This window comes from Polypterus senegalus, chromosome 3 (genome assembly GCF_016835505.1).
Source record: "Polypterus senegalus isolate Bchr_013 chromosome 3, ASM1683550v1, whole genome shotgun sequence".
Taxonomy (NCBI): domain Eukaryota; kingdom Metazoa; phylum Chordata; class Cladistia; order Polypteriformes; family Polypteridae; genus Polypterus; species Polypterus senegalus.
The window spans coordinates 62,739,667-62,753,830 of NC_053156.1; the positions used below are offsets into that span (position 1 = coordinate 62,739,667).

A 14,164-nucleotide genomic window follows, 5' to 3' on the forward strand; every position below is an offset into this window, starting at 1 on the left:
AGCACGTGACGCCGCCAGCCGTACAGTTATCAGCTGGCTCAAACCGGTCGAATCGGCAAGTGAGCCAACTGTCGAAAAGCTCAAAAAATGCACTTTCAAATTCCAGGCGCTATTGCTGTTGCCATAATTGGCCATGCAGAAGACGATTTGAAAGTTTACCAGGTGATTACTGGTTCGTCAAACCGGCCCGGCAGCCAATCAACACACTTGTTCCAAACGTTTTTACCCGCCTTTAGTGACGCGCGGTATGCCGACATTATAAATAGCCCCACCCAGCGGGAATGCGCAGGAAATTTCTCACTCGGACGCATTATAGTCTGTGTGTGAGAGCCTTCCGTTCTCAAAAACAACAGCTGCTATATATATTTTTTTCACACTCCTGTATCTAAACGTCAGTGATAATGGTAAGTAATGAAACAATCTCACTTTATATGTTTAGTCATAGGTAACGTTAAGAGAAGATTTAACCCGCCGTTATACACAGGACACCGGCATAGCACAACAGATGCGTATTTCCTCTTGTAGTTTTAATTTAAGGCGATGTTAGTTTTCATTTTGGTGATTTAAAATTCTAGACTGTTCTCTTGAAGAATACACGCCGGACACTTGTGGTTTGTGGTCAACGATTGCCTTGACCTCTGTGACATTTTTCGTGCCCTCCAGCTGCCAAATGCGTGGGCCGCGATTTTGAGCTTTTGCGGCACCATGGGCGCGACTGTGTGGCGCTGTGTCATAATTTGGGATGCCTTTTTACTTAATTGTTCTTTAAGTTCACATTGTCAGACTCCATGATTTCTCCGTTACATGTTACCGATGAGGAACACTTGACAAAGCTCAATATTCTATAAAGTTTAATCATCGTGACTCACTATCGCTTTAGTAACTTTGAAATTGTTCAGACACGCGGATGGAGGATACGATGATGCACGTACATACGTACGTGTTCACTTGAGGCCCAATATTAGGGCATCATCTGTAGGTTAGCGGAGAACAATAGCAGGGTAATTTTAATAACTGATGGTGACCGAAAAAGCACATGACCAGAGGCCTTGTTAGCGGTGCGCTGGTGTTGCATACAAAGGCTCGAGACTGCACCGTACATTCGTGTAGGAGCAAATGATCAAATTTCCACTTAAGGGGAACTTCGCTGTGCATCAATGAGTTGTCCAGTTGTATTAAATATTCATGGCAGTCATTCTATTAAAATTTTAGTGGTTCTGGACACCGCCTTTGGTTGCCATCTAAGCAGCCCTTTATTCTGTACTGTGCTGCGTAAATTCTGGTTTTCCGTTAGATGCGCCCCCTTTACATGTGGCGTTTGAAGAAATCGCACAATTGGTTATTTATTCCAGTGAGCAGTTGGGAAATAAAACTATTTACATTTGTTTCGCATTAAATATGTGAATAGATCACTTTAGCATTCAATTTAAGTATGAAGTTTCTAAGTTTAAAGCCGTGCTCTGAAACATTTCCTGCTGAAAATACGGTCTTTATTCAATTGTCCACGTTGGTTTGTTTCTTGGATGTCCAGTTTCCCTTGTTTAACTGGCACATGTAAATTTGTCTGTTCCTGTTCTGTCAGCTGTACCAGTTCACTATGTCTATATACTTGGGGGGTGGGGGGGATGACAAAGCAGTAGGTAGGCTGCATAGCTGGCAAAAAATTAAATGACAATTGATATTTTTTGATGTACAGTAACCTTTTCACATAGGGTTATTCCTCTCCCCTTTAAGCTCTGCAGTGCATATGTCTTTGACCCTTACTGGTGTGCAAGAAAGTTTTATGTTGGGTTGTACATTTTACTAGATTACAGGGGACTTTGGTAATCTTTCTGCCATTTCACAGCAGCAGTTAAAGTTTTCCTGCTTTTGTGAGGTTTCATGCATAGTCTAATAGCGGAATACGGACTTGAATATCACATGCAACTTCTAAAGATAATTTATCAGTGCACTTAAGATGCATGGGGTCAGAGTTTGAAGGTCTATTCATAGTTTCAGGTAGAGGAAGTGTGTGAAGATGTCTTGATTATGCTATTTCAGGCATGGGTTTGTCATTATTTCACACTGACCTTCCAGGTGACAAATGTCTTAATCTGTTTCTTTAGCGTGAGTGCATCTCCATCCATGTTGGTCAAGCTGGGGTCCAGATTGGTAATGCCTGTTGGGAGCTGTATTGCCTGGAACATGGCATTCAGCCAGATGGGCAAATGCCCAGTGACAAGACAATTGGAGGAGGCGATGACTCCTTCAACACTTTCTTCAGTGAAACTGGAGCTGGAAAACATGTCCCGAGAGCCGTGTTTGTGGATCTGGAACCAACAGTGATTGGTAAAATTCCATTTTAAGTTACACCTTGATAGTTATGTCATCTTCAGTATTTCTTCTGTATGTATGTATAAATACATATTGTGTCTTCTCCAGATGAAGTGCGTACAGGAACGTACAGACAACTTTTTCACCCAGAACAACTTATCACTGGCAAAGAAGATGCCGCCAATAACTATGCTCGTGGGCATTACACTATTGGGAAGGAAATCATTGACCTTGTTTTGGACAGGATTCGTAAACTGGTGAGTATCATTTGGGTTATTACTTATGGGGTACAAATGTTGTGAAATTAAGAATGTAACTAAATGTTTTTTCCCCACAGGCTGACCAGTGCACAGGTCTCCAGGGCTTCCTTGTCTTCCACAGCTTTGGTGGTGGTACTGGGTCTGGTTTCACTTCCTTGTTGATGGAACGCCTCTCTGTTGACTATGGAAAAAAATCTAAGCTGGAATTCTCCATCTACCCCGCTCCCCAAGTGTCCACAGCTGTTGTTGAGCCTTATAATTCTATCCTGACCACTCACACCACACTTGAGCACTCAGACTGTGCCTTCATGGTAGACAATGAAGCTATCTATGACATCTGCCGCAGGAACCTTGACATTGAGCGCCCCACCTACACCAATCTAAACAGACTAATTAGTCAGATTGTATCATCCATCACAGCTTCTCTGCGCTTTGATGGGGCTTTGAATGTTGATCTGACCGAGTTCCAGACCAACTTGGTGCCTTACCCACGTATCCATTTTCCCCTGGCCACATATGCACCTGTCATCTCAGCTGAGAAAGCTTACCATGAGCAGTTAACTGTGGCAGAGATCACCAATGCTTGCTTTGAGCCAGCCAACCAGATGGTCAAATGTGACCCTCGCCATGGCAAATATATGGCCTGCTGCTTACTGTATCGTGGTGATGTTGTGCCTAAAGATGTCAATGCAGCAATTGCCACTATCAAAACAAAGCGCTCCATCCAGTTTGTGGACTGGTGCCCTACTGGTTTCAAGGTAGGCATTAACTACCAGCCACCAACTGTGGTACCTGGAGGCGATTTGGCCAAGGTCCAGAGGGCTGTGTGTATGCTGAGCAATACCACTGCTGTTGCAGAGGCTTGGGCCCGCCTGGACCACAAATTTGACTTGATGTATGCTAAACGGGCCTTTGTCCATTGGTATGTTGGTGAGGGAATGGAAGAAGGGGAGTTTTCAGAGGCACGTGAAGATATGGCTGCCCTTGAAAAAGATTATGAGGAGGTGGGGGCTGACAGCATAGAAGGAGAGGAAGAAGGTGAAGAGTATTAGACCAAAGTGGTGCAATACCAGCATGACCTGATTCTTAACTTTACCACTTACTGTTTTATTTTATTTCAGCTTTTGGACTCTGTGGTAGTGATTAGTGTGACCTTTTAGCATTGCTGACTTACTGTGTGTTCATCTTGATTTTACAACTCCATTTTCAGTTTTAATTTCATGTTTGAGGGTTTAGAAGGAAGTCCACAGGGTATCCGTGCAGTTAACGAGTAGTTTTAAAAGGAGACTGATGTCTGAAGGATGTTGTCATCTTGAATGAGCACCACTTGTAGTAACGGGCTGAACTGAAAGTCGTTTCACAATAATTCCATACTGTCTAATTCACATTTCTCTTTCTAACACCACTGTACATGTCAATGTTTTTTACTTGTCAACTCAGTGTTATCTGTCCTGTTTTGCAATAAATGTAAACCTTATTTAACAGCAGTGTCAATGTTTCCCATTTCTTACTTTATGTAGACAGTGGCACTTAATATTGTTGCCACTTATCAAATGTTCTAGTTTGTGGTAAAATTCCTCTTAAAAACTGAGTGAACTTTGATTCTTGGTTTCTGTTGTGTATTTACAGGTTATTCCTATCGTTTCATAGGGCCCTTGTGTGTTGGGCCACATATCCCACTTAATTTTAAAATTGCTACTTTTAAACTGGATGGAGAAGTTACTAAAACAGGGAAGATGCATTTGATTTTTAAACATGACCTTGCGTCATCTGACCTCTGTTTTAATATTGGAAGATCACTAAATTTGTAAAACTAGGTAATGTGGGATAGTCCCTTGCAAATACTTGGGTGAAGGATGACAGTTCCTTTTGAAAATGTACAGTAAGGGAAGCCTTGAGTAATTAAAGAATGGCACTGTTTCACGGTTCATGAGTTTCATTTCTCATCAGTTTGACAGCACTGGTGTTTCTACATTTTTCCTTTGCCTGTTTTTGTGTGCAATATTCTATTTAACTGGTATGCATGAAGGAACCCTAACAAGACCTGCCTTCTTCCATAAATATGGTTCTTTATTACCATGACACAAACACATTTTAAAATGGGTTGGTTAGTGGATAGGTACTTAGTGCAACCTTTAACATGTAGTTTTCCTTCCATTCTCCAAATACATCTTGCTAGTTTTTACCACTTTCAGCTATTAATTATATTATACTCCAAGACAAAAAATACGTGGAAGAATTCATTTAACTTCCCAGAGGACTAGCATGCAGAGTAAGGGAAACACATGTAAGATTCCTTAATAACCAGTACAGAGGCATGTTTACTGGTGTATGTGGGGCACACACAGTAAATGGGTAAAGCCCTTAATGGTTGGCAATGTATTATAGATGTTCATCAGGGAATGTGGTCATACAGCTGCCTGGTAGCAACGTTTAGCATGGATAAGAAGCATTCCACAATTTCTTCGAGGAGACTGTCTGTAGTCAGACTACATTGTAAGATGTTGCCAAGTTTCTGTCATTAACTTTGGATATAACCCATAACAATTTTACATAGATGAAAACTGTCTATGACCAGCAGTGGGGCTCATTTATGTTGTTTAAAGTGGTTTTCCCTTACCACACCCCTAGAATAGATGTGTGAACCACTGTCTGCATGTTTTATCTGCTGGTGGTCAACAGCTTGACTTGTCTGAAGTACAGATGATGCCAATCTCCAGTGGTCCAGGCAAAATCAACAAAGGTGAGTGGGCAATTGCAATTGATACAAGGTTTACTGTCTAAGGGTTGTTCCAGCCTTGTTCCCTATTCTTGCTGGGATGGACTCCTGCTTCCCTGAAAGCTAGCTTCGGCCATAGTAGGTTTAATAAAATTAGTAGATTACCTTTGACCAATGGAGGAACAGAATGTGTTGACAGAATGCCCACTGCATAATCGGCTCTCTGTGATGGTGTTTCTCAAGGCTTTCCAGACCCTTTGCAGTAGATGTGACAGTCTTCAGGAAGTCTCCAGTAATGTATTACTCCAAAGCTATTCTGTCATGTTTTAACAGATTGGCCCACTAGACATACAAGCAAAAATTAAACTCCCTGGTGCTTTTGTATGACTCAAATGTGTTTAGGGCTTTCTGTTTAGTGTGGTTAAACTACAGCCATCCACTGGTCACTGCTTTTTTATTTTGGTTAAAACATGGGGATTCTCAAATTTAGTCCTGGGGTATCACAGAGCATGCAAACTTTCATTCTAGTCAGTTTTGCAAATCAATTTGTATCTCATTCTGCATTTAGATAAATATGGTGGTGTGATATTCAGAAGAAATTCAGAAATGTGTAATTTTGCTCTAGCTGTAAATATGTTAACTTTATCATATTATAATTTGACCTTTCTAAGTACTACTCAATCCCTTAATTGTATCCAAATGCTGAGAATTGGTGATGGAACAGTGGAGAGACTGGTGAAAATGATAGAGAATGCTAAAGGGAAGTTGCTACTTTGTCTTTCACGTGTGTGTAGATCAGTAAAAAAAGACTGAAATCTAAGTTTAAATAAACTAGCATGCAGCAATGGTACTCCAAAACTGAAGTTGTGAACCCATTGCTCCAAAACTGAAGTTGTGAACCAATGACATGATGTATACTGCCATCTAGTGGTAATTGGAAGCATAACAGGTATGCAAACTTGCATACTGAAAGGGGGGGCTATTGCATCTGGGTGCAGTGAAGTTTTGTCTTAGTATATCCGTGTTAGTCCTTTGCACTTTACCCATTTTTTTCTTGTCAGGGTTTTGATTGAATTAAACCCCAGCCCAGTATCAAGAAGTATAAGGTAGTCACCAAACAAATGAAATGTTCATCTCATTGCAAGGCAAGGCACAGTCCTGCTCCTTCATTTCAGGCAGATTTTTGGAAGCAAATTCACTTGTTTTTAGAAAATGGGGAAATTTTGGTCCCAGGATAGGAATTCTTGCCAACATTCTACATAGAAGACATCCTTGTCTTTAATGAAAATGTATACAGAAAGAAGACCTTGTACATAATGTGATATTCACTGTTCCACTGTATTGAGTGTCATTGTTTATACTTTACCTCAAATTTGACTTTATGCATCGAGTCTGTGTTTGAGTTGCCCTGCCTTAGTGTTCTATTAAGGAGCGGCCTTCTCCTTGGCACTTTGGGGTGCATTCATCTAGGCTGCATTTATGTCAGTCTGCTCATCATTATCTCTGGCATGCTTATCTGCACATTCTCAACAAGCAATCTGATCTGTTCGATTTGCAGTACAGACATTGGAGAATCACTGCAGATGGACAGAAGGTGCATATGCTACTAAACTTTATTGCACAGTCTGCATTAATCTTGTTAGCGAGACTTCCGCAAGCTGCTCTGGGGCCTTCTCTTTTATGAAAAATCTATATGGAGATTAAAAATCTAAGCGGACAATCTGCTGACATACTGGCAAAGTTAAATATAAATGGAAGTATAATTTGAAATTATTGATTTTCTTGGGCAACTGCGGTCTTTGAGATGAGCATGGAAAATGAAATAGTGACCATGGAGATCTCAAAGTTTTGATACATGTGGGAGAAGCTTTTCAAGAATCTGGTGTGGCACAAAAGTATCCCAACAAAAAGTGTGGAGGATATGACAAATTTAGGAAAGGATCTCAACTGACAAACTGGAGTCTTAGTAGGATAGTTTGTCAGAGTTTCGGCTTGTAAAAATGGTAGATCAATGTATTAAGGAGTAATCTGAAAGCACTGACTTGATACTGTTAGGTGATTTACTAGATATGGGAATCTGTTGGGGTGGAGTGAATTCTTGTGATATGTCCTGACTACTGGAAAAAGATATGTAGGCTGACATATGATGGCTGGAGAGAAATCGTAACAGAATGTTTCATGCTTGAGAGAGCTTTGTGGACTGATCAAAGACCTACAATATGTGTGGAGTATGTGAAAGTGTTGTTGGTTGGGGATAGATCACTTCAGATAGTCCAGCTGGCTGGACGATGTTGTACTGTATAATAGATTTTGATAAATATAGGACAGATCTTGGCAGACATCCTAGTGGCTTGCATGTGAAGTATGTTCAAGTTTAGTTAGATGGAGAGAGATCAAAGCAGTTAAGCCAGAAGCTTAACAAAAACTGTCACATTTGACACATGTGTGAGCAGATCCTTTGGGGGTCCATGCATAGAATCTGTAAGAAGTTGGCAAGCTTTAGGCAGATCTCGATAACAGTTTAGCAACCTGTGAGAGAAGTATCTCACATTTGTTGGAGAAAGATCACGTCAGACAGTCTAGAGGCCTGTTTCAAATGTATGATACAATCTGTAGCATTTAGGACAAATCGTAGAAGATCTAGATGAACACTGCATGTGAAGTTAATATGTATATGGCTGTTTGGGGAATGATCCAAGCAGGTGGCCCTGAGGCCTTCAGTGCCAGATATGGGACAGATTTTGACAGAGATGGGATGCATGCTGTATTTTAGAAACTGCAGCATGAGTATATGGAAGTTTTATATTTTTAGAGAGACTGGTTGGAGAGTAGAAAATGTTGTCAGTTGTGCACAAATCAGCAATCATTTCACAGTGTCCAGTCCACAGTGTTCACATGACAGGACCTCAAAGGCATTACAGCTTTCTGAAGATATATTAAACTGAAATGACAGATGGAAACATGAGTTATGATCTGAAAACTAAACAACATAAGAGGATATATGTGTGTATTTCAGTCCTGTGATTTCACTACCTATTTCTAGCATTCCCTTATTTTTGCTATTTCACATATCACTGCCTACTAGTGTTTCTGACAGATATTAAGTGAACCCACACCTAGCCCCCTAGTTTTAGGACTGTGCTTCTTGGTGACCAGTTATGTTGTGTTTAGTCCCACCCTGTTAAAAAACAAGATCTTCCAAAAATTCTCCTTGCTGCCTTCAGAGTATGTGGGAAGTCAAACTATAGCACCTGAGTGCAGCTTTCACACAGCAGCTCAAACGGAGAGCGAGGTCATGAAACTGAAATATAAAACTTTTGAGGTGGGGGAGCAGCTATCTGTGTATATATTTTAAATAATAAGGGGTATTTAAAATAAGATATTTGTAATGCACAAGTGGGCTGCAGGCTGCAGTGGCTGAGTTCTTAATTAGAAGGAGCCAAGAAAACTCAATGGAAAAGAGCACTTCTGTCAATAATAAATCAATACATGGACAAAATCAATCACATCTTTGGCCAGCTAACCAAGCTAAGACCACATCTGTCTCAAGTGTGTCGAAAAGAGGCTTTCTTGAATTGTCATTTGCATGATTAAAGATTTAATAGATGACTGTAGCAGCAAGTGGAATGGGGGTGAAGTGATAGCTGCTTAGGAAGAACCTTATGGCAGGTCATGATCCTCTGAAGGAGGCCTTCCTCAAAGGTCAGGGTGCAGGTTGGAAATTGTTTATCAACAGATTAATCCAAGAAAAGCTGTTTATAAGTCAAAGTGTGTTATAGGAGACGAGCTAGGGTGTGTACCGGCACGTGCGTGAGACTGTCTTTGGAGGTCATCCAGGAGTGCAGAGGTGATGTGGAGTATGTGATGATTTGTCAACATAACCCTGAAGATGAACATGATGGAGTGTCACTGAGCTGGGTTGTTTGTGGCTATAGATGGAGGTGGTCCATAGTAAATCCATCCATCCATTATCAAGCCTGTTTGATAAACAAACAAATAAATAAGAGTTTATAATACACTTGTGAGGCCTCATCTAGAGCACTGTATGCAGTAATGGTCTCCAGGCTACAAAAAAGACATAGCAGTACTTGAACAGGTCCAGAGAAAAGTGACTAGGCTGATTCCAGGGCTACAGGGGATGAATTATGAAGAAAGATTAAAAGAGCTGAACCTTTACTGTTTAAGCAAAAGAAGATTAAGAGGTGACATGACTGATGTGTTTAAAATTGTGAAGAGAATCAGTCCAGTGGATCGAGACTGTTATTTTGAAATGAGTCCATCAAGACCAAGGGGACACAGTTAGAAACTTGTTAAGGGTAAATTTCACACAAACATTAGGAAGTTTTTCTTCACACAGAGAATCATAGACTCTTGGAATAAGCTACCAAGTAGTGTGGTAGACAATAGGATTTAAGGGATTTTCAAAAATTGACTTGATGTTTTTTTAGAAGAATTAAGTGGATAGGGGTTGAATGGCCTATTCTGTCTATACTGTTAAAAAAGAGAGTTAAATAAGATACATAAGAGTTGTGGCGGGAGGCAGCATAAGGGATAAAGAAGAAGTTAATTGTGGATGGGACGCCAGTCAATTATAGGGTACACTTATTCAGGCTTCAGCACTCACAAGGGAGCAAATCATAATTAACTTAATGGCTATGTTGTTACTTTCTTGTATATGAAGTGTAGGGACAGTATTGTAATCGTCCAAAGATCTGATGTTGAGATTTTGATGAATCTTGACGTTTTAGACCTCCCTGACTTTCGCGTATACGAAGTATAGAGAAAGTATTGGAATCCTCCAAAAATTCCATTTCGAGATTTTGATGAATCTCAGCATTTTAGATGTCCCTAAGTCCGAAAATACCATTTTTGAAATTATGTTTATATGTCTGTCAGTGTGAGTGTGTGTGTGTATGTACTGTAAATACGATAACTTGAGTATACTTTCATTTAGGTCAACCAAATTTTGTATACAATTATTAGATATAACACGTAGATTTCTATCAACTTTTGGGCTATTTCTGTTAACCGGAAGTGGTTCTTTACCTTTTAATCATGCAGCTGCAGAGTCCAATTTATTCAACTTTACTTTTATAATAATTGTTCAATATATTATTAATTTGATTTGATTTGTTGTTGATGGTTCTTTAATCTACATAATATAAAAATATAATCATTGTCTTGTGGTTTACTCCTCAAATATCCATCTCCATATCTGAGTATATGAGAAAATCTAGGGGAGACCACTTCCAATTTTTAGGATGTGAGATGGAACCCTTTAGGGGAAAATGCAAATGTGTTAGTGTGAATTAACAGCAGAGGGGGCATGGTGGTCTTAGTTTTTGATTATGATTCTGAGTACATTGCAGTGTGTTGGGGTTACAGATGTGTGCTTAGAAGCTAGTTACGGCAACACAGCCTGAAGATTATTACTATAGAAGGCATAGGAGGGATCCATAACATAGGGGAGGTGCCATACAAGTGATTTACAATTCTAGCTATTTGTTTTTTATGGAGACTGTGAAGTCTCGCATGCAAACTCAAGACTCATTTGGGTCAGAAGGGTAGCCAATGGAATTTGAGGGGCTGATGTGAGAGCTCTCAATTGTCAAATGAGGGTGTTCACTCTGAGCAGCTGGAGGATGACACATCTAATTCAATTCATTTTATTCTTATGTATTACACTTCACAATGACAATGGACAGAAAGTTTTTACGCAGATTTATAAATACAAACCAACAGCAAGAAATGTACCTAACTGCATAGATTTACTAAGCACTTATCTATTTATTTAAACAGCAACAGAAAGAGTCATTATGTTTGAATAAAATAAACAGAAGTCATGTTAACAGAAGTTGACACATGAAGATTTACACACAAAGAGCTGTAGATCCCTCTTAGCTGCATTAACCCATCCATTTTCTAAAATGCATATCTAGTTCAGAGTTATGGGAGCTGGGCCCTGCCATGGAAGTACTGGGTTCATAGTGGGAATGTGATGCTAGGCTATTGCAGGACAAACTCATACAAATGAACATTACTCACTCTGGACCAGTTTAGAGTTCCTATTAAGCCTGGCATACACATCTTTGGGGAATAAAGAGGAGAACTGATACCAGTTAATTCAGTGCTCTGTGGACTTTGACCAGATGGTGTGCTCTGTGGAGTTCTCTGGTGTGTGGCCATGTGGGTTGTAGAGGTATTCTGTAATGTAGCCATATTAAACTCTCTTGGACTCCCTGGGGTTTGACTGATATGTATCTTCTATTGAGCTTCTTTAGGTGTAGCTTTGCTTGGCTCAGCTGGGCAGTCCATCATGGGAATTTAACTGTGCACATAAACATGCTTAAGCCATTAGAATCAGCTTGATATGATCTGGGTGATCTGGATTGACTTTACTTATATGTTTAAGGTGTGATTATACTGGATTCTGTTAAGTTGTATGAAGTGTGTCTGATTATATTAGGCTATTGTGCTATGATAAATGTGACTGTAATAGTAGCATTGTCTCATGTGGAGAGTACAGTGAAATTCAGGATTTTGCTTAGACCTTTGAGATTTGTCTGCACTTACCTTTGATGTGCTCTCTGGAGTCTGAGTCTACTGGACTGTGGTGGACTTGGGGAGTTCCCCTGCAGTCTGGCTATACTAGACTACGATGGGCCTTTCAAGGTCTGACTGTACTTGGCTATGATGGGCTTGGTGACTATCTTGAACTCTGATAAATACCTAAAAGTCTGACTATATCGAACTGTGATAGGCTCTCTAACGTCTGAGTATCCTCAGCTGTTATAGGAACTGTGAAGTGTGACTATACAGGATTGTATTGAGCTCTCTGAAAGGGGGTCCACATTATTCTCGGATGTACCTCATGGAAGTCCAACTATGGTGGATTACAAATGGCTCTATATGGTCTCAATATTTCACACTCTTATAGATTGTGTGGAATCTGATAATACTGGACTCCAATCGGCTCTTTCTAGTCTAACCACACTAGACCCTTTGGGGTGGAGCTCTGTGAGATCTGACTCTTACGGATTTCTTGCAGTCAGACTATATTGTCTTGTGATGGGCTCTCTGAGGTCTGACTGTCTTGTGATAACAACTGTGATGTGATTCTACTGAGCCCTGTGAAGTATGCCTGCACTGACCTTTGATGAAATCTTTAGAGTATGGCTATACTGGATTGTGATGGGCCTTCCAAGGACTGACTGTACTTGACTGTATTGGGTGAGTTCTGACTATCCTGAACTCTGATATACTCTCCAAAGTCTGACTATAATGAACTTTTAATGGAGCTCTCTGAAGGGTGGTCATACACTGCTCTTTGTTGAACCCCACAAAGGTCTGGCTGTAGTGGACTATAATGGGCTCTGTGAGGTGTTAGTATTTCCCACTCTATCGAATGTCTGGAGTGACAATTGTGACAATATTGGACCCCGTTATGTCCCTCTGTGCTGTAAATAGGCCAAGTTCTGGTGCTGAAGAGTTTAACCATACAGGATTTTGATGATCTTTCCTAGGATCAACCACACTAAATCATCCTAGAATCCATGTGTGTGTGTGATAAGGTCAAACCCTTATAAGCTCACTATGGCATGTTCATATTAAACTCCAGAAGAAGAAGAAGAAGAACAACAACAACATTTATTTATATAGCACATTTTCATACAAAAAGTAGCTCAAAGTGCTTTACATAATGAAGAATAGAAAAATAAAAGACACAGTAAGAAAATAAAATAAGTCAATATTAATTAACATAGAATAAGAGTAAGGTCCAATGGCCAGGGTGGACAGAAAAAACAAAAAAAAACTCCAGACGTAGAAAAAAATAAAATCTGTAGGGATTCCAGACCATGAGACTGCCCAGTCCCCTCTGGGCATTCTACCTAACATTAGTCAAACAGTCCTCTTTGGATTTAGGGTTCTCACGGAAGGACTTGATGATGATGGTCACGTAGACTTCTGGCTTTCAGTCCATCAATGTTGGTGCATCATGATGCTTTGAGTAGGTGGTGGTGGTGCAGGCCACCACCACCACAAAGAAAAGAAAGAAACAGAAGAGAGAGTTGGGATCAGTACGGATTTTAGAGCCACCATGAATAGTTATTATGATTAATTGAACCTACAGAGTATCAGGATTAAGTTAAAGTGAAGTTAGAAAAAGGCCATGTTAAAGTAATGTGTTTTCAGCAGTGTTTTAAAGTGCTCTACTGTATTAGCCTGACAAATTCCTATTGGCAGGCTATTCCAGATTTTAGGTGCATAGCAGCAGAAGGCTGCCTCACCACTTCTTATCTGTTGACAAGGCCAGACCTAAGTAAGGATTCTAGGGTATGGCCATATTAGATTCCAGTATGCTGTCTCTGCTGTGATCAGGCCAGACAGTGCTGGGCTTCTGAGTTATGCTGAATTCATGTCTGTCTGCATTGTTGCTAAGCACCTTACCCCTCTGCTGTCAGGGAATGAAACCTGATCACAGCCTTATGTGACCTGTCTTATCGGAAGAGCCAGCTGGGACGCTGCTGCGGAAGGTAATTTTCCATTAGTGCTTGAAGAGAAATGTGGATCTGTCCAGAGTAGCAGCTTTATTAGATTTTTTATTATACTAATGTACCAGAAATTCATTAGAGAGAAGCCCAGACACAGACACTGCCAGAGCGAGACTGCAGGAAGTGGCTGGAGTAAAGATGGATCTTTACAATGACATTCAAGGCACAGAGTGCGTGTCTGAGTACGGGCATATAAGCATGTGAATACCTTTGTTTTTGAGGATGTTGGTATCGGTGTCTCACTTTATTTTGTGTGTGTCCATGCCTGAGAATATTTGAGAAGAGTTTTTGTGGACTTGGCCATGCTAAGCTTGTCGTTC

At 40.3% G+C, this 14,164-nt stretch overlaps 1 protein-coding gene across 1 annotated transcript; it reads left to right on the top strand.

Annotated features, from left to right (window-relative positions):
* Positions 1-281: 281 nt before the first annotated feature.
* Positions 282-4,060, top strand: LOC120525211 (tubulin alpha-1C chain). The gene is made up of 4 exons (XM_039747320.1): positions 282-404; positions 2,106-2,328; positions 2,422-2,570; positions 2,651-4,060. Exons 1-4 carry the CDS (start codon positions 402-404, stop codon positions 3,623-3,625), a joined length of 1,350 nt encoding a protein of 449 aa, XP_039603254.1. The 5' UTR covers positions 282-401; the 3' UTR covers positions 3,626-4,060.
* The last annotated feature ends 10,104 nt before the right edge of the window (positions 4,061-14,164 follow it).

Coding starts and splice junctions, on each gene's coding strand:
- LOC120525211 (XM_039747320.1), top strand. Junction 2,329..2,421: donor TCTGGAACCAACAGTGATTG/GTAAAATTCCAT, acceptor TGTCTTCTCCAG/ATGAAGTGCGTACAGGAACG. Junction 2,571..2,650: donor TGGACAGGATTCGTAAACTG/GTGAGTATCATT, acceptor TTTTCCCCACAG/GCTGACCAGTGCACAGGTCT.